This window comes from Typopeltis vanoorti, chromosome 21 (assembly GCF_054136105.1).
Source record: "Typopeltis vanoorti isolate ZY-2024b chromosome 21, IOZ_Tvanoo_1.0, whole genome shotgun sequence".
NCBI lineage: Eukaryota > Metazoa > Arthropoda > Arachnida > Uropygi > Thelyphonidae > Typopeltis > Typopeltis vanoorti.
Window position 1 is genome coordinate 33981846 of NC_143569.1, and position 23212 is coordinate 34005057.

At 33.2% G+C, this 23212-nt stretch overlaps 1 protein-coding gene across 5 annotated transcripts in view; it reads left to right on the forward strand.

Moving 5' to 3' along the window:
* hyd (E3 ubiquitin-protein ligase hyd) overlaps positions 1 to 23212 on the forward strand; it is a 680323-nt gene that overhangs the window by 48473 nt on the left and 608638 nt on the right. For 4 of the 5 annotated variants that reach the window (XM_090411567.1, XM_090411569.1, XM_090411568.1 and 1 more), the window contains exons 4-6: positions 848 to 1019; positions 13769 to 13828; positions 22209 to 22305. In XM_090411567.1, the coding sequence (XP_090267693.1) occupies positions 848 to 1019; positions 13769 to 13828; positions 22209 to 22305 (329 nt within the window). Of the gene's footprint in view, positions 1 to 847; positions 1020 to 13768; positions 13829 to 22208; positions 22306 to 22712; positions 22840 to 23212 lie in introns of those variants that run through there. The other variant, XM_090411570.1, reaches the window with a different exon arrangement.

A 23212-nucleotide genomic window follows, 5' to 3' on the forward strand; every position in this document is an offset into this window, starting at 1 on the left:
TTACAGCCAGTATGCGAAACTCTAAGATTCAAAACAACAATCTATGAGTTTCATGCTTTGGTGAATCCAAGCGTAAGTGACCACTTGGTGGTACAACACCAAGGCAATGATGGAGCAAACTCCCTCACTATCCTTGATATTTTCTCATAATGTGAAGGCACAGCTCTTAGGAGATGTAATACTGCTTTACATTATGAGGAGAGGTCGCTACCCAGACACCGGTTTCAACCTTTTTTTGAGGTCTCATCAGTGAGTAGGTAGACCTGGATGATATCAAAGTTTAAGTGAAAAGGACTTGCATACCTTCACTATATGAATGTCAGAGTGGTGTGCCTATATATATTATATTATAATTAAGATGAAAAGCCAAACGGCTATATTTTCTGGTGAAGTTAATTAAATTAAGGGGATAAAAATCCCTTATTATTACTGGCGAATCCAAGCATAAGTCACCACCAAGTGGTCACTTACGCTTGGATTTGCCGATAGTTCTCGGCATGAAACTCGTAGATCGTAGTTTTCGATCTTAGAGTTTCGCATACTGGTTGTAAAATAATAAGGGATTTTTATCCCCTTAATTTAAGAATATGGAAGTGTTTTGATAAGTTGACTTTTTCACAAATAAGAATATCTTATCCATGAAGTAAATTTTTAAGTGAATAGAAATAGATCAAAATTCTTTCCCTATCCCAACTTCCTCTGTTTTAATTTTATTTGCATGTGTTGAAGGCATTCATAAAGATGTAGCATTCTTTAATATTATACAGTGTGTATGTATTTGTACAGTGCATCAATTTTTAGGAAAAAAGATTAATATATATGTGGATGTGTATTACGTGATTGATAGGCTAAACTTGAAAGGTACCAGTAGTTCTCAATCAGGGTCAAGAGCTCCAACTCGTAATAGGGGTAGAATTATGCGAACAACTAGTAGTAGAGGTCGAGGTGCAGGAGTAATCATGGGCTCATCTCGGTCAGTAGTTCCAGCTCCATTTGTTCCTGAAGAATTAGTTTCACAGGTAACAATTTTTGAAAAAATATATGCCATTTTTATATTATTCAACTATTACTTTAAATAATTTGAAATATTAAATGCCTTTTTTTTTTTTTTTGTATACCTATCCAAAAAAGAATGTAATTAAGACTTATTTACAATATATTTTCATAACATTTACTTTATCTGAATGAGATTTGAACAATATATTTTTTGAAAATTAATAATTTAATGAGGGATGCTTAAGGGTCAAAGATGTATTACTGAGAGGAGACTTCCATATAACCTTTAAGGAATGCAGAGAAACGACCAGGGTTTCTGACCTGATGTCCATTCCTCACCTTCTTGTGGTGCATCCTGTAATCTACCTGGATTCTGAACGAACGAGGATGGGCTGGCAATTTGGGATTTAGCTGACCAAATTGTAGGGGCACAGACAACTGGGCGATGGAATAAAAGATCATATATGCAATTCTGTTCTGTTGATCTATTACCAGGTAAAAATGAATTAATTAGTTAAATAAGGTATTGTTTCTGGGAAAATTCCCATGCTACTCCTTTTAAACACTATTATTAATTATTATTAATTAATAATAGTGTTTATTAGTTAATAATAGTAGTCTCGGTCATTTCTCATTCAACTTGCAGCCAACATGACTGCAAGTTGAATCTGCCAAAAAAGGGCATTTGTTGTGTTTAAGAGGAGTAGCATGGGAATTGGCTCTTTTTACTCAAAAAATTTATATGTATATTTTAGGGCATTAAGGGTGAGAATTGAAGTCAATTATAGCAGGAAAAAGGAGGAAAAAATTTTGTACATACCTTGTTTTGATACTAGGAAGTCTTCAATTTCCATGTTTCTGCTGAAGGTCGTTTTTGAACAGGGGGAGGGTGTAATTTGATGCAGGAGGAATAAATTGGAAACCCGGGGTTTTTATTTTAATGATATATATATATATATATATATATATATATATATATATTATTTTGTTTAAGGGCGCATTTTGGGGGGGAGTTACTATGGGAAAACTAGGGCAGAGGGGAACATTAACGGGGTGTGAACCGTTTCGGTCGACTGACCATCATCGGGACTTTCTCGGTCATTTCTCATTCAACTTGCAGCCAACATGACTGCAAGTTGAATCTGCCAAAAAAGGGCATTTGTTGTCGCTAAATAGCAGGAGACATGGCCTGATTTGTAAGTTGTGGATCGTCCAACATTCGGAAATTAGGTAGGGTCGGTGGATTGATTGAGTTTACATTGCATTTTATGGCAATTGTTTCGGATATTCTAAACATTGTTTCATTGTCTTGTTTGTCTCTGATTATGGCATAGACAAACAAAAACAGGCTATAATAGTCGTAATAATTAGTTAATTAATTTTATTTAAGTTTATTTTTATTGTGTAGAATTACGAATTGTATTGAAGTTATATCGAAATTTCCCATAGAATTACAGTATAAACATAAAATTTGAAAAATCTCACTTATAATTAAGTTTATTTTTATTGTCTGAAGAAGTATTTCCGAGCTTCACTGCGTAAGGTCTCTTGTTTGGCAATTTATCATTTGGGCGTTTTGTGTGCGATTATTTAGTTTAATACTCATTCACAAGATATTTTGACTTCTATTAAACAGTAAGACTAGTTAATAAAAATCCAAGACACCATTTTTTTTTTTTTTTCGGCAACGAAAATTAAGTTAAGGAGGCAAAAAAATCCCTCATTATTTTATAGAGCCGAATACGAAGGTCGAGATCTAAGAGTTTCATGCCGAAGAACTTCCGGCAAGTCCAAGCATAAGTCATCGCTTGGTAGTAAAACACCAGGGCAACTCGGAGTTAAGGTGGAGCAAGCTCCAATCACCATACTTAATATTTTCTCATAATGTAAAACTCAGCTCCTAGGAGATGTATTACTGTTTTTCATTGTGAGGAAGGTCACTACTCAGACCGGTTTCAACCTTTATTAAGGTCTCATCAGTGAGTAGTTAGACATAGTAATACCAAGGTTTAAGCGAATCGAACTTGCATACCTTACTATACGAATTGCCAGCAAGGTGTACCTATATATATATTATTACTACAATAAAAAGCTAAGAGGCCATTTTTTCGGCGACAAAAATTAAGTTAAAGGGGACAAAAATACCTCATTATTTTATACAGCCGAATACGAAACTCGAAGATTGAAAAAATCTTCGAGTACGGAAAAAATTCTTAATTATATCAATAGTGAAAACTTTTTTTTAATTTTATTTTTATATTTATATTTCTTGTTTCTATTCTTCAGAAATGGATAATTCAAGAATATTAAGTGAAAGAGACAAGGAAAATTATGCTTGGAATGGGTATCTTTATGTTAAAGATAAGATTGATAAGAAAGGTTCAATTCAATTTTGGTGATGTGAAAATCAGTGATGGATCACTAATTTCTGAAAAACAGAAACACACGTGTAGCAGTTCTGGAAATGCGGCCAGAGTAATAATGCAAGAAGTTAGTACAACAGCCAAAAAATTAATGGATACGACAATGAGCGAGCAACCCATCACAAATCAGAACTCAAGTTCTGCAAAATTTTTCTTCTGCGGTAGAAGGAATGCTTCCAAATGATAGCGGTCTGTGCAGAAATATTCATAGAAGAAGAAGATTAAAAAAATTTTAAAATCCCAATTAATCCTGATTTTAGGGAAACAATAATTATTCCTGAAGAATACTTAAATTATGAATTCAGTACATCACAATTTGAACGTTTTTTATTGGCTGATTCTGGATCAGAACAGGTCGATCCCATGAGAATAATTTTTGGTCGTGAAATCCATGCAGTGTGCAGCCAAAGAATGAATGAATTAGTTATGGATGGCACGTTTTTACTTTCTCTCCCTCTTTTTTTCTCAAATTTTTGTAATTTTGGCTAGAAAGGATGGAGGTCCTGTTTTCCCTGTTTTATATTGTTTATTACCTAATAAGACTCTTGAAACATACACAAAATTATTTTATATGATACATGAAATGTGGCCATTACTAGATCCCGAAAATATAAATGTTGATTTTGAAATTGCCATTCATCAAGCGTTACATATAATATTTCCACAAGCTAACATAAATGGTTGCTTTTTTTTCATCTCGTACAAAATCTTCTTAAGCATTTAGCTTCATGCAGTCTTTTAACCAGATATAATTCTGATGCGCAATTCGCTTTAAATTCAAAAATGATCACTTCGCTTGCTTTCGTTCCAGAACAAGATATTATTTACGCTATTTCTGAACTTGAGAATCATTTATCCAATGAATTTGAACCAATTTTAGAATGGTTTACGAACACATACATAGGTCGTCTAAGGAATAACAGAACCAGGGCTACACCGATTTTTAGCTCAAACGTTTGGTCTGTGTACCAAAGAACAATAAATGGAAGCAATAGGACAAATAATTTTGCAGAAGCCTGTCATCAAAAACTGCAATTGAGCTTTGGCAGCAGCGCAAGTCATCCAAATTATGGATTTTTATAAATGGACTACAAAAAATTCAAAAAATATATGATGTTGATTATGAAAGAGCAGTAGCAGGTTTTCAACATGAGCACAAATGTAGGCGTTACGATGAAGCTAACCAAAGAATTTTGAAAAAAAGTTATTAATTACGATAGGGAAAATATAATAGAATATTTACGTGGTATTGCATAAATAATATGAATTAATAAATTCAAAAAAATTGTTTCGTATTTCATATACTTTTTTGTTTTATTGTATATATGTAATATAAGTAAATATGTTTGTTAATTACAAAATAATATTAATAAATGAATTAAAACAAAACTATATTTTTTCTTTATTTTAATACTGTGCAATTATACCTTTTCATTTTTAAATCATTTTCGGACCACTCTTTTTAACCATCTCTTTCTTAAACGATCCTACAAATTTTGATATATGATATAAACAAAAATATACAATATAAATATTTATTAACTAGCTGACTAATTTTTTTGTATGGGAAATTTCAATATAACTTCTATACAATTCGTAATTCTACACAATAAAAATAAACTTAATTATAAGTGAGATTTTTCAAATTTTATGTTTATGCTGTTCTTTTAACTTGTTTCTCAAAAAAATATTATTTAAATTTACCTGATAATAGATCAACAGAATAGAATTGCATATTTGATCTTTTATTCCGTCGCCAGTTGTCCATCGCCCAATTGCTGTGTACCCAAATTGTATTCTTACTGGCTTAAACCACAAGTAAAAATGATGGTACAACATGACAGAATTTCATGCTGCTGGGTGCATCACACAGTTAACTCCTCGTTATTTTTGCCAGGGAACCAGGGCAAACAGCGAAAAGTCGGACTGGAACAAATCCTGAAACACATCCCAACTCAACATCACCAGAGTTCAAAATCAGTACTATCAACATAAGAAGCCTGACTGTCAAAGAAATGGAATTAGCAGAAGAACTGGATAAATACCAGATCGACATAATAGGGGTGACTGAAACAAAAAAGACAAAAACTGGTGAATCTTTCTAAGCAATAAATACAAAATGTTTTATTCAGGGAGACGGAGTAGCTATTGAAGTTACCAACCTTCCAAGAAATGTGATAATCCCTGGCATAGTTTTTTACTACCTTTGTAATGAGACTCCCAACAATTCAACACTGAATATGAGGCTAATCTTCTTGAATGGCAGACAATATCAAGTAATGTTGGCAGATATCAGAATATCCTGAATGTTAAGGATATAAAAGGATTGAAATAGCTGAGCATCCAGCTGTTTGACAGATGGTGATATGAAGTCTTTGCAAGAAGAGCTTAATAGAGTGTTGGTGCAGTAGGCAAACAGCAATGAATGTCATTTTAATGTTGCCGTGTTCACTTTGACTTGAAGAGATTCTAGGTGAAGTACATCGTGGACAGGATTCCAAATGAAGTGGCAGCCTTAACCTGACTTGTAGTAAACTTAGGACTAAAGTTTATAGATTTTTATTTGTAGTGAATTTTTGTTAGCATAATATCGATTCTGAGAGGCTATAACTGTGAGTTTTTTTAATAGTTTGTTACAGTCAATGAATTCATGGAGAGTTGACTGTATTACATTAATGGCATTTTACAACAAGAACCGATGAACCTTGGGAATTGTTGGGAATCTCATTACAAAGAACTACACCAGGGATTTCTTGGAAGGTTAGTAACTTCGATAGATGAAGAGGCTGTTGTGTCAATTGATAATATCTTGATCTAGTTACATCGGAACTATTTTTTATTGAGAACTGCCTCTCCATCTCTAGGGAAATAAAATGAACAGAGTAGAAAGGGTGCATAGATGGCTATCAAAAGTGATATCGGTACCATAAATGTTGACTTGAGTATAGAAGTAGGAACCTGGGCTACAATACCTAGTGAATAGGCAGAGGAGAGTGGGGAGAGGATATAATAGAAACAAATAATGTAATAGGATGTTTTTATATAACGAAACCTGTGGTGAATTCATCACTAAAATACACGTACTAACCACAGTAATGACTATTTAATTCATTAATATTTCATTCCAAGTATCTTGGAACATCATCAGTACAGTAGTTCAAACAATACTAGGAATAACATATGTAATCATGCACCCTAACTGTATGTTATTCCTAGTATTGTTTGAACTACTGTACTAATAATGTCTGAAGATACTTGGGATGAAATATTTATGAATTAAATAGTCATTACTGTGGTTACTATGTGTATTTTTTAGTAATGTAATAGGATGTTTGTTTCAATAAGGAAATACCGTAAGGGCATATTTAAATGAATTATAATACTGGATGAGCGTCTGTAGCTCAGTCGATATAGACGAAACCCTTTGGTCGGAAAGACCTGGGTTTGATTTGTGTCTCATACTTAGGTAGGGTGGTTTTTTTTTTTTTTTTTTTTCCACCTGGAAACTTGGGTTTTTCATTCCTAGTATTGTTTGAACTACTGTACTAATAATGTCTGAAGATACTTGGGATGAAATATTTATGAATTAAATAGTCATTACTGTGGTTACTATGTGTATTTTTTAGTAATGTAATAGGATGTTTGTTTCAATAAGGAAATACCGTAAGGGCATATTTAAATGAATTATAATACTGGATGAGTGTCTGTAGCTCAGTCGATATAGACGAAACCCTTTGGTCGGAAAGACCTGGGTTTGATTTGTGTCTCATACTTAGGTAGGGTGGGTTTTTTTTTTTTTTTCTTCTTCCACCTGGAAACTTGGGTTTTTCATTCCCTAGAACAGGCAAATCGGTCCTGTGAACGCGCGCATCTACAGACATAGGACACACACACCGGGAGGCATAGGGCTATAACCCTTATCCTCAAGTTCCAGTTGCAAGTCCAAGAATGGTTGTAAAAAATCTCGGCGACATCATAAAGGTAGAAGAGGAGGAGTGAGTAAATATAATACTGGAATAAACTTACCTAAAATAATTTTTGGCTAGTATCAAAGGCATATTCATTATATGTTAAAAGCTAATCAAACAATAACTGACAATTCCAAAAGGCGCCACCTAAGTAATTAATGTAAGATAACTAAAAAAAGGTCATTAAATTTCCTAACTTATATATAAACACAATTAAATAAAATAAAGTTAGGAAAGATTAGCTGATTTAAAAATCAGCTAAATCAGCTAATCTTTCTTAACTTTATTTTATTTAATTTGTGTGTGTGTGTGTGTTATTTTTAATAAGTTCGAAATTTAATGACCTTTTTTTTAGTTATCTTACATTAGCTACTTAGGTGGTATCTTTTGGAATTGTCAGTTATCATTTGATTAGCTTTTTACATCTACTGAAAGATGCCTTTGATACCTAGGTGAAAATTATACTAAATAAATAATATTTTACACATTTAAATAAATTATAATTTATTTAAATGTGATAGGATAGAAATGGGTAGAATCCAGTATATGTGCTGAGAGAGGAAGATACAAGGGGTAGGAGGAATTACCCCTTGTTAATGAGAGTATTGGCTAAATTTTCTTGGTGAGTGCATTATTAATAAATGAAATTAAAGGAGGTAAGAGCGAGTGGTTAGATTGAGTATGAGTTTTTGCAGTGAGTTCTTGGAGACCAGTTTAAGAATAAAGTGGAGGCGGTTATTAATAATCTCTCTACTTAGATTCTGTATACTCAAAAATCTATACATGTATAAGCTGTGATTTTAAATGATGCACACAAATAGGCAACTTTAATTGATGTATAATAATTATGTGCAATTATTGTACATTAATTAATGTACTATATCATCAAATATGATTGTAGTATTAATGAGTATTATGGAAAAAAATAAAAATGTAAATGAAAAATGGGAGAAAATGATAACCTACACACAAGGTACTAAATCTCATCTGTTTCTCTTTGGTCACAATGGTGGTCGCCTGTATATCTTTTTTTTTTTTTTTTTTTTTTTGTGGTTAAGCGCTAAAGTGAGAATCGAGTAATTTGCAGAGTGCCCCCCCCCCCAAAAAAAAGAATGTACCAATCTTTGTGAGTTGTCTGGCAAAAATCATAATGGTCATCCTTTGGAGAGTCCAAATTTTTGATCTGTTCTCCCACTTATATTAGTATTTTCTGATTTTTCAAGATTCAAACCTTTATATGAGCCAGCATGGTCACTCATTGTTGGTTAAAAAAAAAAAAAAAAAAAATTATCGCCTCAGCTCTTTCATTTCCTCAATCCTTTGTGGAGTGTATTAATTTTTAGTTTCAGATAATAGTTCTTCATGCCAAGAAGTCGAACCTATTACTCAAGGGAAAATGGGAAATGAGATGATGGTTCTTTAAAAAAGTAATTAATACTTTTTTATTCTAAATTCATAGAATTTTCATCAGAAGGCTTAATTTGTAGCATTTAACTAGGGCTAAAACTTGTAAGTCTGAGTAATGCTGAGTGAACTAATGTTCACATAACCACAATGAGGGAGAAGAGATATAAATGAGTGAACAAGAAGATCAACACAGTCAAGATTGTGAACCTGTTACCAGCATGTAATATTCATAACTCAAGATGTGACGTTTGATTTAATGATTCAGCATGCAAAAGAACTGGGAAGCAGTATGGGATACTGGGACTATTTTTGATGGTGAAAAGGATTTATATTTGTAGGATGGATTTAGTGTTAGGTGTTTGGAGAAAATGTTGCTCATTGAAAGAATGAATAAAGATAATCAGGGGGAAACTAGGTATGACAGGGTAGCCACATGACAACTTGGACAATAGTACAAAAGATTGGTCTCATTCAACTAGTGACACCAACTCTCAAAGTTGGTGTGACTAGCTGAAGGAGACTTCCTTATATCTTTATAAGAAATGTGGTGAACTGATCTAATGATCAATCCCTACCTTGTTCAACTCTATTAGTGTATATCTACGTGGATACTGAAAGAACAAAGATGGATGGGTTGCAATTTTGGATTGGGCATACCAAAGGTATTAGCTTAAATCAAAAGGTGATGGTAGAACAAGATAAAAATGCCATGCTGGCTGGAGCATTATCTGGTTAAATGGGATTACTCCCCCCCCCCCACTGTTTTTCTCAGGATAAACTTTGATAATTCAGCTACTAGAAACATCAACAGAGTTGAATGTTAGAATTAGCTAATATTCAGAATTGAAAATGGGCACAATCCATCTAAAAATATCAATAAAAAATAGCTGGAAATGGCAGAATTAGAGAATTACCATATCAACATAAATTTGTTACCAAAACAAACAAATAAAAACAGATGAATTCTTCTAAATAACTACAAGATGTTATATTCATGAAGTAATGATCAGTGAAAGGAGTACCTGTAGAACACCAAACTAAACATAAAGATAATATTCTTGAATGGTAAATAAGTAAAATGGAGTGATGTGGACAGACATCACTGGAGCTTTGTACATTGAGACTAATTTGCACTATGATGCCACTGTGTTAAGGAAGAAGTGAAAGAATTTTTCAAATTGTAAGAGATGGTAACAGAAATATGGGAAAAGTTAGTCCTTGTTGGAGATCTGAACAGAAGAATAGAGATAAATACTTTATATATAGGAATGTTTTTTTGGAACATTTGGAGAAAAGAGTAGTGCTAGTAATAATGGCAAGTATCTGCTGAATTTTTGTTCAGGACATGGACTAATTACTAAAACCATGTTCTAGAATAAAGATGTACACAAATTCACGTGGAGAGAAGGCATAAGAAATAAATCTTATCAATTGTTATTGTTGGTAGCTGAAAATGTTTAAGTGGGTTCACAACACAAGTTATAATGAGGATTTGAAATAAATGATCATTTAGTTTTGAGTAACATAAAAATGAATGTCCCGTATAAAGCAGAAATATTAAGAAAGTTTTAAAAAGAATCAATTGTGAACAGCTTCCAGGAATGAACTATACACAAATATAATGCTATTTCAGAACAAAATGAAAAAGCATTCGAAAACAAGAATCAGACCTTGGAAACTTGGTGGCAGACACTGAAGAAAACATTGACTGATTCAGCCAGGAAGGAAGGCATATGGTGAAGTTGTATGCAAGAATTCAAAATCAGAACTCCATGGCAGACCCAAGAGGTCCAAGGCAATTGTATTAAAAAAAAAAAAAAAAAAAAACATGAAAAGTTCCTATAAAGTAAATCAACACCTGTTCTGATAGAATACAGAGCAAAATATAAGGATGCAAAGAAATGTGTTAAAAAAAAAAAAATAGCCAAACAAAAAAAGCCAAACGTGAGGAGACTTCAGTAACAAGACGTTAAAAATGGAGAATCTTGTTGTTTTGAATAATTACTTTGTATTAAAGTTTTGTAGATCTGGAAAAGGCATATGACAAGGTATCAAGAATAAAGTTATTCAACATGCTCCATTTATAGTATAATTGGGAGATTATATTTAGCATTAGCATTACATAATCTATATTTAAGTTGTAATTCAGCAGTTAAAATTGATAGAGGTACAGAAAGATGGTTTGATGTAAAATCAGGTTTAAGTCAAAGGTGCACGTCTATTCTTATTTATCATCAGTATGGATCACTTTTTGAAGGAAAATAGCATTAACTCTCATATCATTGGAGATGTTGCTATGTCTCTCTTTATACTATGTAGATAATGTTGTATAAATCCAGTACTGGTCTGCAGCTTCCTTAACTAAATTGATTAATTGCTGTCACAAATTTAACATCCTCTTTCCAGCTTTGCTAGTAGGAGATAAGTGATATTTCCAATTCAGAATCCTCTGTCTGACATGAACAGATAGACAAATGCTAAGTTATGTTAAGTGTCAATTGCTTAGGCATAGGGTACCCTAAATTTTGGTATTAAGTTTCTTATTGTTTTGCACTCATATATTATGAGTAAAATTTCTTTCTTTGTTTGTTAATGATGTGAAGCTGGATAAAATAGTCAGTTGTTTGGATCTCAGTTTTTGCAAAGGGGATCTTGAAAGATTGATTATGTGGACAGAAAAGTGGAGTTGAGAATTCAACGAGAATAAGTGCAATTTGGTTAGAAGGTAATATCAGGTGGATGTAAGTTGAACTGATAGTCTTTAGAAATAGTTAATGAATTCAATAGGTCCGTGCGGTTAGCCTAGTGGCTATGCGCTTCGCAACCATATGCCTGGGGAAGGAGTGTCCTAGGTTCGATTCCCATTGGTGACGTGAGGAGCTGAAGGATCTTCCTCAGCCATAGCCAAGTTAGCCAATCTTGGGCGTGGACAGCAGGGTTTTTTCCCCAGTTTATTCTGGGGTTTTTCATCGTGCAAAGCAGGCAAACTGGCCTTGAGAACTCAACACTACAGGCCATAGGATACACCTGGGCATAAGGCTGACCACCTTATCCTGTAAACGGAGTGAGGTCCGATGATCAATGGACCCTCGACACCGCAAGGTAAAAGAGGGTATAAGGAAAATGATGATGATGACATTCAACGATTTTGGATGATAGGGAATTTAAATTCACAAATCATATTGGTCAGACTGAAACTCAGAAGATTTTATGCTTATTTAAAAGAAACTTGTAGGAGAAAGAAGAGTATGATATCACTTTTGATGGTAGAATAGGTATGATAAAGTGTCTCTAATCAGGATTGAATTCACAGCTTTACCAACTAAGATTTTTCATCGCTGTCAAAAGAATCAAAGGTATTCAGAAATGATTCACCATTTTTTTTGTGTATATAGAGAGATTGGAGCATGATAATTTCACAAATCAGTTCGATAGCAAGTGATTGACAGAAAATTGAAGTTTATAAGTCATTTCAGAGAATACATAGGATACGTAAAAAATGGACTGATAAATTCATTTTTTACTGCGAGGAGTTTAAAATATTTGGAATGGCCTTCAGCAGTGGATTATAAAAGCAGAATTTATGTTGCTTTTAAAAAATGAATTACATAATTGTAATTGCCTGTAAGGAGAGCCTGTGCAGCTCAGTGGATGTGGCGTTTGCACACCACGGCGCTTGGCCGCACGAAGGAAGACTTGGTTTCGAGTCTAGTTGGCGACTAGAGGAAATTTTTCTAAGCCTTTTTTCGACCGGTTCCCGAGTTAGTTGATCTCTGGCACGGGCAAGCGGGTTTTTCCTCCCGGAAACTCGGGTTTTTTGTCCTGTAAACTCAAGAAAATCGACCGTAGAACCCACATTATTTCAGACATTAAATATATTGTGTTAGGGTTAGGGACCACGAGATGGCGGCACATTTAAGCCGTCTCTCTTCACTGTGTACTGCTTAATTAGTGATAGCCTTGGGCCATCTATCTCTGATTGGTACCAGTGGAGATTGAACTGCCCACTCAGTCTTCAAAAGTTAGATAAGGCTGAATGGCCTTGCCTACTCCCGTATACGGGACTAAAAAGGCGTTAGCTGATTTTTTTTTTTTTTTTTGATAATTGTAATTGCTGGAGGTGAGATTAATTAAAACTTTATTTATCATGATTATCTAATTTTGCATTGTTGAACATATTAAGATGCTTATGTGTTTCTGTAAATGTGTATATAAAAATTTTTAAAAAATAAAGAATTCAAAATTATATGGTTGAGGATATGTTATGAGCATGAATACACAACCAAGTACATGTGAAATGGAATCTTGTTGCATGTTGATTTGACCACAGCACCAATTATTCAGTAAATAGTTTGCCTATTTTTTTTTTTTTTTTCTTTTTTAATCAACTTAGTTCATCTCAGATTCTATAATGTTTTTTTTTTTTTTTTCCTCTGGATGGGTGCACAACTTTCGTTACATTTTTTCTAAAGAGATAAAGTAGGATTTGGATAACTTGTGCAGCTTTTGCTGTTACTACCCTAGATGGACAAAGTCACATGGTAAAAACTGTACATGAGGGTTACAAAAATACGTTCATTATTGACAGCACATCCATTATATCAGTAACCTATTTCCATCAGCAAAAATAATAGCGTATTTTAATATATTGGTTAGTATATAAAACTGAGATGATAGAAGATTAAAGGAATAAATCATCCCAGGCTACTTTTTATCATTATTTTTAGATTTGAAAAAACACATATGAGAAATTTACTTCAGTCCTCAGTTTGTTCTTGTATTATTTCAATGCAGATGAAAACCTTTTGAAATGTATTATTAAATGAATATTTTCCACTTCAGTTTGAGATGCAGTTTTAGAATCCATAGTTATTATAGCTACTAAATAACCATATATTTATTTTTTTATATATTTGTTTATTCGTACATTAAATAAATTTTTTTTGTTTGTTTTTTAAATAAAAAACAAACAAGGCTCAAGTTGTTCTCCAGGGGAAGTCCAGGAATCTCATTATCCGTGAGTTGCAGAGGACAGTAAGTAATTGCTTTCATTTCAGTTATAAGTTATTAGGTAATTATGTATATTTCTTGATATATGTGTGAATTTTAAGTTTTTTTATACACCTTATAACTTTCCTTTATGGAGTTGTAAAAAAAGAAGAGTTGTAGTTTGATGCCATTCCTTAGACCTACTTTTTTTTTTGTCTCAACTATGAATAGTTATAAACTTGGAAGACATTAGTATGTCTTACATATTTTTGAGGCATGCTTAGGATTTTTTTTTAATTTGTTTCTATGCACTCTAAAAAATTTTTATATACCCTGGAAAACCTGCTGTAGAGATGGAACTTTTTCAAGTCACTTCAGACCTCACCTCCAGTAATAAGTGGGTGATGGTCTAACACTGGGGAATGAAATTCATCTCTCACCTAATGACAGTCACAAATATCCATGCCCATAATTGGATTTGAACTTGTAGCCTGTTGATTAGAGAACAGGTATGTTAACCAGGCCAACCTGAAGTAATGTTTTTAGATTGTCATGGCCTTAAGAATATACATCTGTTATTTGACTAGCTTAATTAGAAGCTTAAAACACTGGTAGAAACCGACATTTACATGACCTTGAGCCAAGTGAATACTTAACTTCGGTGAAGTTTCTTTGATTAATATCAACGAGTTTAAAGCCTATACCAGTGATGAATGATATTTGTGGTGGAGTGAAACTTCCCAGTAATTACATTGATCCTTTTTTCATTCTTCCACTTTTTTTCTTATCTTATTGTCCTTTATTTTGTTTTCTTGAATTTTTTTACTTTCTTGTTCTATAGACTACCATCACTAGAATGAAACACTGCCAATGTTTGCCTTGTGAGACAACACATGGGTATCCAGAAAAGGATTGGCTCGTGGTGGTAGTGTGCCTGAGATTATTATATTTTTAATTCCCAAACATTAACATGTTCATCCTTAGAATATGCTGTTACTTATTTCACACTCAAGTGTTCAACTCAGTATAAAGTATAAAACAATTTAATTATTCTAGCTGAAGTCAGAAACTACTTCAAGTATATCAAAATAAATAATGTAATCAATCAGATATTATTTATAGTTATTATGCACAAAATTATTAGTTAACATTTCACTTTCACAGACTTTTTTCCTGTTTAAACTGTGTAATGAACAAAGCTGCATGTTGTGCCCAACTGAATTGAAATAAACTCATAATGAAAAACACAGGCTATGAATGATATCACGTTGATCCCACAAATTGCATCTCAGGAAGAAGTCGAGCAATTTTCAATGCATTGCTCTGTGGATGGAATAAGCAGAACTGGTAAATTATTACATTAATCTCAGTGTTGAATTCTAAGTATAGATATTAATAACACAGGCCTGTGATGGAAAAGTTGTCCCAGAAGTAATAATTGATTCTTATAGATTTTTAGGGGGTGCTTAAGGGTCAAAGCTGTATAACTGAGAGGAGATCTCCACATAGCCTTTAAAGGAATGCGGAGAACTGACCAGGGCTTCTGACCTAATGTCCAATCCTCACCTTCTCGTGGTGCACCCTGTTGGGTATCTACTTGGATACTGAACGAACAAGGATGGGATGGCAATTTGGGATTTAGCTGACCAAATTGTATTCTTATTGGTTAAACCAAAATGAAAAATGATGGTACGACATGACAAAATTTCATGCCTGCTGGGGCGTCGCCTGGTTAAACAAGGCCCCCGTTGTTTTCGCCAGGGAACCAGGGTGAACAGCGAAAAGTCAGCTACTGGAAAAAATCTGAAAACAAACCCCAACTCAACATCACCAGAGTTAAAGATCGGTACTATCAACATAAGAAGCCTGAATGGCAAAGAAATGGAGCTATCTGAGGAATTAGATAAGTACCAGATCGACATAATAGGGGTGACTGAAACAAAAAAGACAAAAACTGGTGAGATCTTTCTGAGCTATAAATACAAAATGTTATATTCAGGCAATGACAATCAAGGAAAAGAAGGAGTAGTCATAGTCCTCCCATGAGTCCTCCCATAGTATTCAACACAAAATACGAGGCTAATCTTCTTGAATGGCAGTCAGTTTCAAGTAGAGTAATGTGGGCAAATATGAGAATGGGGAACTGGACAATGAGACTTATTTGTGCCTATGGTCCCACAGAAGGTTCTACTAAGGTAGAAGTGGAGGAATTTTTTGAGGCTTTAGAAAAAGCAACTGACACAATGAAAAAGGAAAAGTTGGTCCTTGTTGGGGATCTAAATAGCAGAGTAGGAAATGATTGTGAGACATACAAAAATATTTTGGGAAAATTTGGAGAAAAGAGCAAAGCTAATAATAATGGCAAATATCTGTTGGATTTCTGCTCAGGACATGGACTGGTTATTACTAACACCATGTTCCAACATAAAAATGTGCACAAATTCACATGGAGAGAAGGAATTAGAAAAGTCTCATTGACTATGTTATTGTTGATAGTGATGTTTTCTCCCTGGTGTAGGACACCAGAGTGTACAGAGGATTTGAAATTGGAAGTGATCACTATTTAGTCTTGAGCAGGATAAAATTGAATTTCATATTGAAAAGAATGACATGTAAGAAAGTTTTAAAACGAATAAAAGTTGAGCGGCTCTCAGATGTGAACTGTAGACTAAAATACACAAAGATTATTGAATAAAAAATGAAAGAGTTTGAGAACAGGAATCAAACCTTGGAGATTCATTGGCAAACTCTGAAGAAAACATTGATTGATTCTGCCAGAGAGGCATGTGGTGAGGTTGTCTGCAAGGATAAAAAAATCAGAACTTCCTGGTGGACACAGGAAGTTAAAGAGGCAGTGAAGGAAAAGAAGAAAGCATATCAAAAGTTCCTGTCACATAAGTCAGCTTGTGCTCTTGGAGAATACAGAGACAAATGCAAGAATGCTAAACACTGTGTAAAACTAGCTAAACAAAAGTCATGGGAGGACTTTGGCAAGAATATAGAAAATAAATTTCAAGGTGGCAAAATATTCTGAAGGTTGTTGAAGAAGCTTAGAAATGGAGGAAAGAGTGCTGTAAAAGGAGTTAGAAATGATAAAGGTGACATGAAAACGGAAGAAAAAGATATCCTTGAAGTATGGAGTAATTACTTTGAAAAACTGCTAAATGAAACAAGTAGTGATGACAGCACAGTGGTAAAAAACACTGACCAGGCATGCAGTCAGGAATCCATATCCATACTTGAAGTAGAAAAAGCCATCAAAGGCTTGAAATGTGGAAAGGCAGCAGGAGTAGATGATATTCGACCAGAAATGCTGAAATATGGTGGTATAAGAGTCTTACAGTGGCTGCACTGCATAGTTCAGAAAGCCTGGACAGAGGGGCGAATTTCCGATGATTGGAGTAGAGCTCTCATAGCACCCATATATAAAAAGGAAAATAAAACTGAAAGTGAGAATTACAGAGGTATTTCCCTACTGAGTGTTCCTGGCAAGATCTATGCAAGTATACTTGAGAAACGGTTAAGAAGAATTGTGGAAGAAAAGCTTGGTGAAGAACAAGCTGGATTCAGGCCAAATAGAGGCTGTTAGGATCAGATCTTCACTTTACGACAAATAGTCGAGAAAGCATGGGAATATAACAGAGATTTGTATTTAAGTTTTGTCGATTTGGAAAAGGCATATGACAAGGTGCCAAGAAAGAAGCTATTCAACACGCTACAGTTATATGGTGTTAATGGGGCATTATATCATGCAATACTTAGTCTTTATTTGAGTTGTAAGTCAGCAGTTAGAATTGAAGGAAGTACAGGAAGATGGTTTAATGTTAAATCTGGTGTGAGACAAGGATGTACATTATCCCCTCTGTTATTCATTATCTATATTTCCACATTATGAAGGAAAGTGGTATTAAACATGATATCAAAATTGGAGATGTTAATGTCAGCTCTTTGCTTTATGCGGATGATGTTATACTTCTAAATAAATCCTCTACAAGTCTGCAGGATTCTCTGACTAAATTGAGTAGCTGTTGTAATAGATATGGTATGAAAGTCAGCAATAAAAGGACAAAGATAATGAAAATATGCAGAATCATTGAAAATGTCAACTGTATACTAAATGAAGAACCTGTGGAACAAGTGAAACATTTCAGCTACTTAGTCACGATTTTTACTGAAGATGGTAAATTAAATATAGAAATAGACAACAGATTCAGCAAAGCTGGTATGGTAGGAAGTCAATTGAATAAATTCATATGGAATAAGAGAGAAATTAGTCAGAACACTAAATTAGCTGTATACAAGACAGTGTTCAAACCAGTTTTAACTTATGGATCTGAGAGCTGGGTCAGAAGTAAAACACTTGACCAAACACTACAGACTGCAGATATGAGAGTCCTGAGAAAGATTATAGGCGTGAATAGATGGCATCAATGGCAGTATCATATTAAAAATGAGAATATTAGGAAAGAACTTGACATTGTCAACATCCAGGAATGCGTTAGCAGAGCTATTCTTAGGTGGTATGGTCACTTAAACAGAATGGGCGAAGAAAGATTAGCAAAACAAGTGTTCTCTGCCAGGTTGGCAGCAAAACGACCCAGAGGAAGACCAAGATATAGGTGGATTGATACGGTACAAAGTGCCTTAGACGATAGAAATATAAGATCTGATAATGTTGGAGTCTTGACAAGTAACAGACTGATTTGGAGGAAAATTGTAGATAGGAAGTTAGTAATGGTGTAATTTTTTTCATGTAGTACTATCATATTCTGTACACCTCTTGAGGATACATGGCAGGAATTTGATGATGATGATAGATTTTTAGATGCTGAGTTCAGAAAAAATAGTAAAAAAATTGCATCACTTACCAATTTTACCAATTTCCGATTTTATCATTTTTATTAGTAGTATTTGGATGTAAATTCAGCACATCGGTATTTATTTTCATTCTCCTTTAGTTACGGCTAATTAGTTGTATAAGTGCTTTCTTGAAGTACTTTTTTATGGTAAATGAAGAAATTCCCATGAAACTTCTCATTCTTAAGATAGAGGGAGGGAGGGAGGAATGCAGATAAAAGTGCAGGTGGCTACTTTGAATCTGATTTGCCGAGATAATGGATGACTTTCTTGTTGTCATAGACATATTTTCTTGTGATTCTTTAGTCGAACTTTAGTTGTTGACTACTAAGGTTATCATATTTCTGAAAGGTGGCATATTTTCTAAGAAGAAAGATTTTCTTCCTTAATTTCCTTTCTTCCTGATAAGCAAATTCAATGTAAAATATGAAGTCATCAATTGGAGGTTGTTTATCGATTCCTCAAAAAGAAGCTTCAAAGCTGTGCTTCTCCATAATTACAATAAGTATGCTTCAGTACAACCAGCACATTCCATGCATTTGAAAGAACAATACGAAAATTTAGCCTTCATTCTCAGCAAACTTTTGGTACTTAAGTACAATGATCATGGATGGACAGTTTGTGGTGACCTTAAAGTCGTATCTATGATTTTGGGACAACAAAGTGGATACACCAAATACCTGTGCTTTTTGTGTGAGTGGGACAGCTGAGATTGAGAGCAACATTGGATAAAGAAGGAATGGCTAAAAAGAGTCGCATTAGAACCTGGAAGTAAAGATGTGTTACATGAAACTTTGGTTGCTAAGGAAAAAATCCTTTTACCCCTGCTTCACATAAGGCTGCGATTGATAAAGCAATTTGTGAAGGCTTTGTCGAAAAAAAGAGAGTGTTTTAAATACATCTGTGCAAAATTTCTGGGATTATCTACAGCAAAATTGAAAGAAGGTATTTTTATCAGTCTGGACATCAGGAAATTTATGAAGGATAAACTGTTTGAAGAAAAAATGGCAACTGTTGAAAAAGAAGCGTGGAAAGCTTTGAAATAGGTGGTTACCAAATTTTTAGGAAATCACAAGGATCCCAACTATAAAATGATTGTGGAAGACATGCTACAGAAATTCAAGGATTTGGGATGCTCCATGAGCTTAAAAGTGCACTTTCTCAACTCTCATTTAGACTACTTTCCTGAGAATCTGGGAACTGTCAGCGAAGAGCAAGGAGAGCGATTCCACCAAGACATTAAGGAGATGGAAAGAAGATATCAGGGTGGAATGTCTAACATGATGGCAGACTACTGCTGGATGCTGTATAGAGACGACCCGGGAAAAGAATTTCACAGAAAAAGTTCAAAAAGAAGCTTTGAAGGAAAAAGACACCACAATGAAATATAAAGTATATACTAAAGAATACTAATCTTTAATTACTTTAATTAAAATATTTTTTTCCAATACTTTCATTCCAAATATGTTTATGGAAAATTTTAAATACTGTTATTTTACTTAATATAATGCATTTTAAACCTAATTTACTGTAATATTGAGATCCATTTTGTGAAATATCCTTACGTGATAGAGAAAAATAAAAGAGATATTTGAAATCAGTGGTCAAAAATAAATCGGAAACAGTTAATAGTTTCCAGACAACTTTTCATAACTCGAATTTTGCAGGGCAGTGTAATTGTAGAAATATCATCATCATTATCATCAAATTCCTGACATGTACCCTCAAGGGGTGTACAGGATATGATGGTACTACATGAAAAATTTACTTCATTACTAACTTCCTATCTACAATTTTCCTCCAAATTAGTATGTTACTTGTCGTAGAAATATAGAAATTCAAGAACCAACTTATAAAGAAATAGTGGAAATAATAAAACCAAATTAAAAGTTTTAAAGCACCAGGAGTAGATGGGATAACAGAACTTATAAAGATTCCAGGTGAAATTTTATGGAAAGACACTCATTTTTTCTTCAGTGATGTTTGTGTATTTCAGTATACATTCACCTCTGAAATTGCTCAACCTTGATTTGTTTTAATCTTTCTCTTTCTTACACACTCATCTTTTCAGTATGAAATTCAATTTCATCCTGCTTATAACTAAATAGTTTTGAGCAGGATAAATGCTAAATACTAATAGCAAGAACTGGTATCTTTAATTAGACAATAAAAAAAAATTCCTTGAAAAGTACACTTCAAAAATATCAGCATATTGATTGTCTTTAGTATACTGTGTCTCCATACACTTCTTAATTAAACTTCTGTTTCAATCTTTAATTAATTTAACAGAAAGCTTCAATTCATATTAATCAATAACATTCAATTTTTTTTCCTTTTTTGTCATACTAGTTGTTATTTGTATTTTTGTTGCCATTGAACACACGCTACTTGAAGGTATATGAACTGAACTGATTATGTACTTGTTCTTGCTTCCTTTCTTACCAATATCACCATCAACAGGTGTATTTGCTAGAGGTAAATAATTTATTATAACTGAAGCATTATGGTTTTTAAAGGTCCTACAGTATTTTCTTCTGTCTTGCCACTAATATGTTCCATGCAATAAAATAATCAACTTTTAATTTTAGAATCTTTCTGGTATTGATAAGTGCAAATATATGCCATATTTCTCTAAATAATTAGATTTAGTTTGTTTTTATTTTTATATTAGCAGTTAATAATACAGTAATATATTTTTGCAAAATAGGTTTTTAAATCAATAAGGCAATTTAAGTTTTACTTGAATAAATATTCAAGAAATATACACAAGCATGCACTATTTTCGTATGAGAATCCTGTCATACCAAAAGGTATGACAAGACTACTGTCAGCTTCATTCAGAACGTTGACTATCATAAATCTCCACACAGTCCATTTTTTTTGCCGTCTCCATATTTCTGTTCAACAGGCCATAAAACACCTAGTTGGAAACGTCTTGGCACATTCCAGAAAATCTTAGAATTAGCTTCTTTGGAAGGTATTTTTACTTTGATATTATGATGTATGTTTTGAATTCAGCTGCAATGTTTCAAGTTCATTTTCAGTGGTTAAATAATTAATTATAATTTATTGAAATCATATTAATTTGCCCTATATAAATCAAATTGTGGTTGGCCTAACTGTAGTTTTATAATTAAAGAAATAATTGAATTTCTTTCATTATATGAAACAAATCTATACTGTATTTTTAATAATTGAATACTGTTCTTTGAACAGGGTACATATTTAGTTGAATGTAAAGTCAACTCTGACTATAGCAAACTTTTAGTGATCACGGGAATGGTTTGTTATAGCGTATTTCTTTTACAGTACCATTGGCTATGTGACTTTTGTTAAGATTTTAGGTATTTTGTTATAGCGAGTTTATAGGGCAAATTAATATGATTTCAACAAATTCCAGCCGAGATTATTGTTTTTAATTCTGTTTAAGTTAACAGCCAAAGTTAAGGCAGAACTTTTATAGTTTTTATTTTGATTTTTGTTAAGTACTGTGTAAATGTAAAGGCATGATTATTTATTTATTTTTTTAAAATATTTTTATTTATTTTATTATTATTATTATTTTAAGAACTTGGATGTAAATTTGGCTGTAAACAACCTTCTTAGCAGAGATGATGAAGAAGGAGAAGATGTTGATGATAGTCAGGACTCCTATATGCCGGGTGGTAAGCTTTTAGCATGATTAATTTATTTGCATTATTAATGCTGTCATTGTAAAAATCTTATATAATCGTTTCACCTGTTATGTTCATTTTTAATATTCCTTATGCGTTTTCAAAAAAATGTACAAGGAATATGTTTTTTTTTTTTTTCATGCGATAAAGTAATTTAAAAATATATATATATGTAATTTGTTTGCATTTATTAATGCAATTGTATGTGCTTAGTATTACCAGAGTAGTGATATAAAAGAAATTTAAATATAGTTATAAGTAGTAAACTTGCTTATCATATGTTGTAATCCATAAGGAGTTACATGAAAGTAATGCTATATGTCTATTATTGTATGTTTGTTTACAGTAGTATTCATATATCACTATTACTGAACAGCATGCCAGTACTGTACTAAGAGCAGCTATGTTGTCACTTGAGTTTCACTTTGAATCCCGGTATGGACATGTGCATTAGTTGTTGTTTTTAGAACAACTGTTGCTGGACAACAAGAACACTAGCAAGAAAAGAGTAAGCAAGCAAGGAAGGTGAGCCAAAAAGGTCTAATAAACTATCGAGTTAAGTTCTCTAATCTTAGAATAGTTTTATATGCATTTTTAATTACTTTCTAAGGATACGGAACTGTGAAGTTAATAATTGAAAGACAATATAATGTATCAATTCCTCATATATGAGAACCAAGTGATATGTTCCAAGGAGTAAGATATAATCTTCAGTGAAGTTCTTTTTTATTGGAAGTGCAATTTTCCACTGCTCAGTTAAATGTATTTCTGTCGTCTTAGTGATTATTCTTCATGCCCACTTTAAAATACATAATTCTTTCAAAAATGAAAGAAAGATGTATTTTAAAGAAACTTTCTTACTGAAAAAAGATATATGCAAGTATGTTATTTAAGTGAG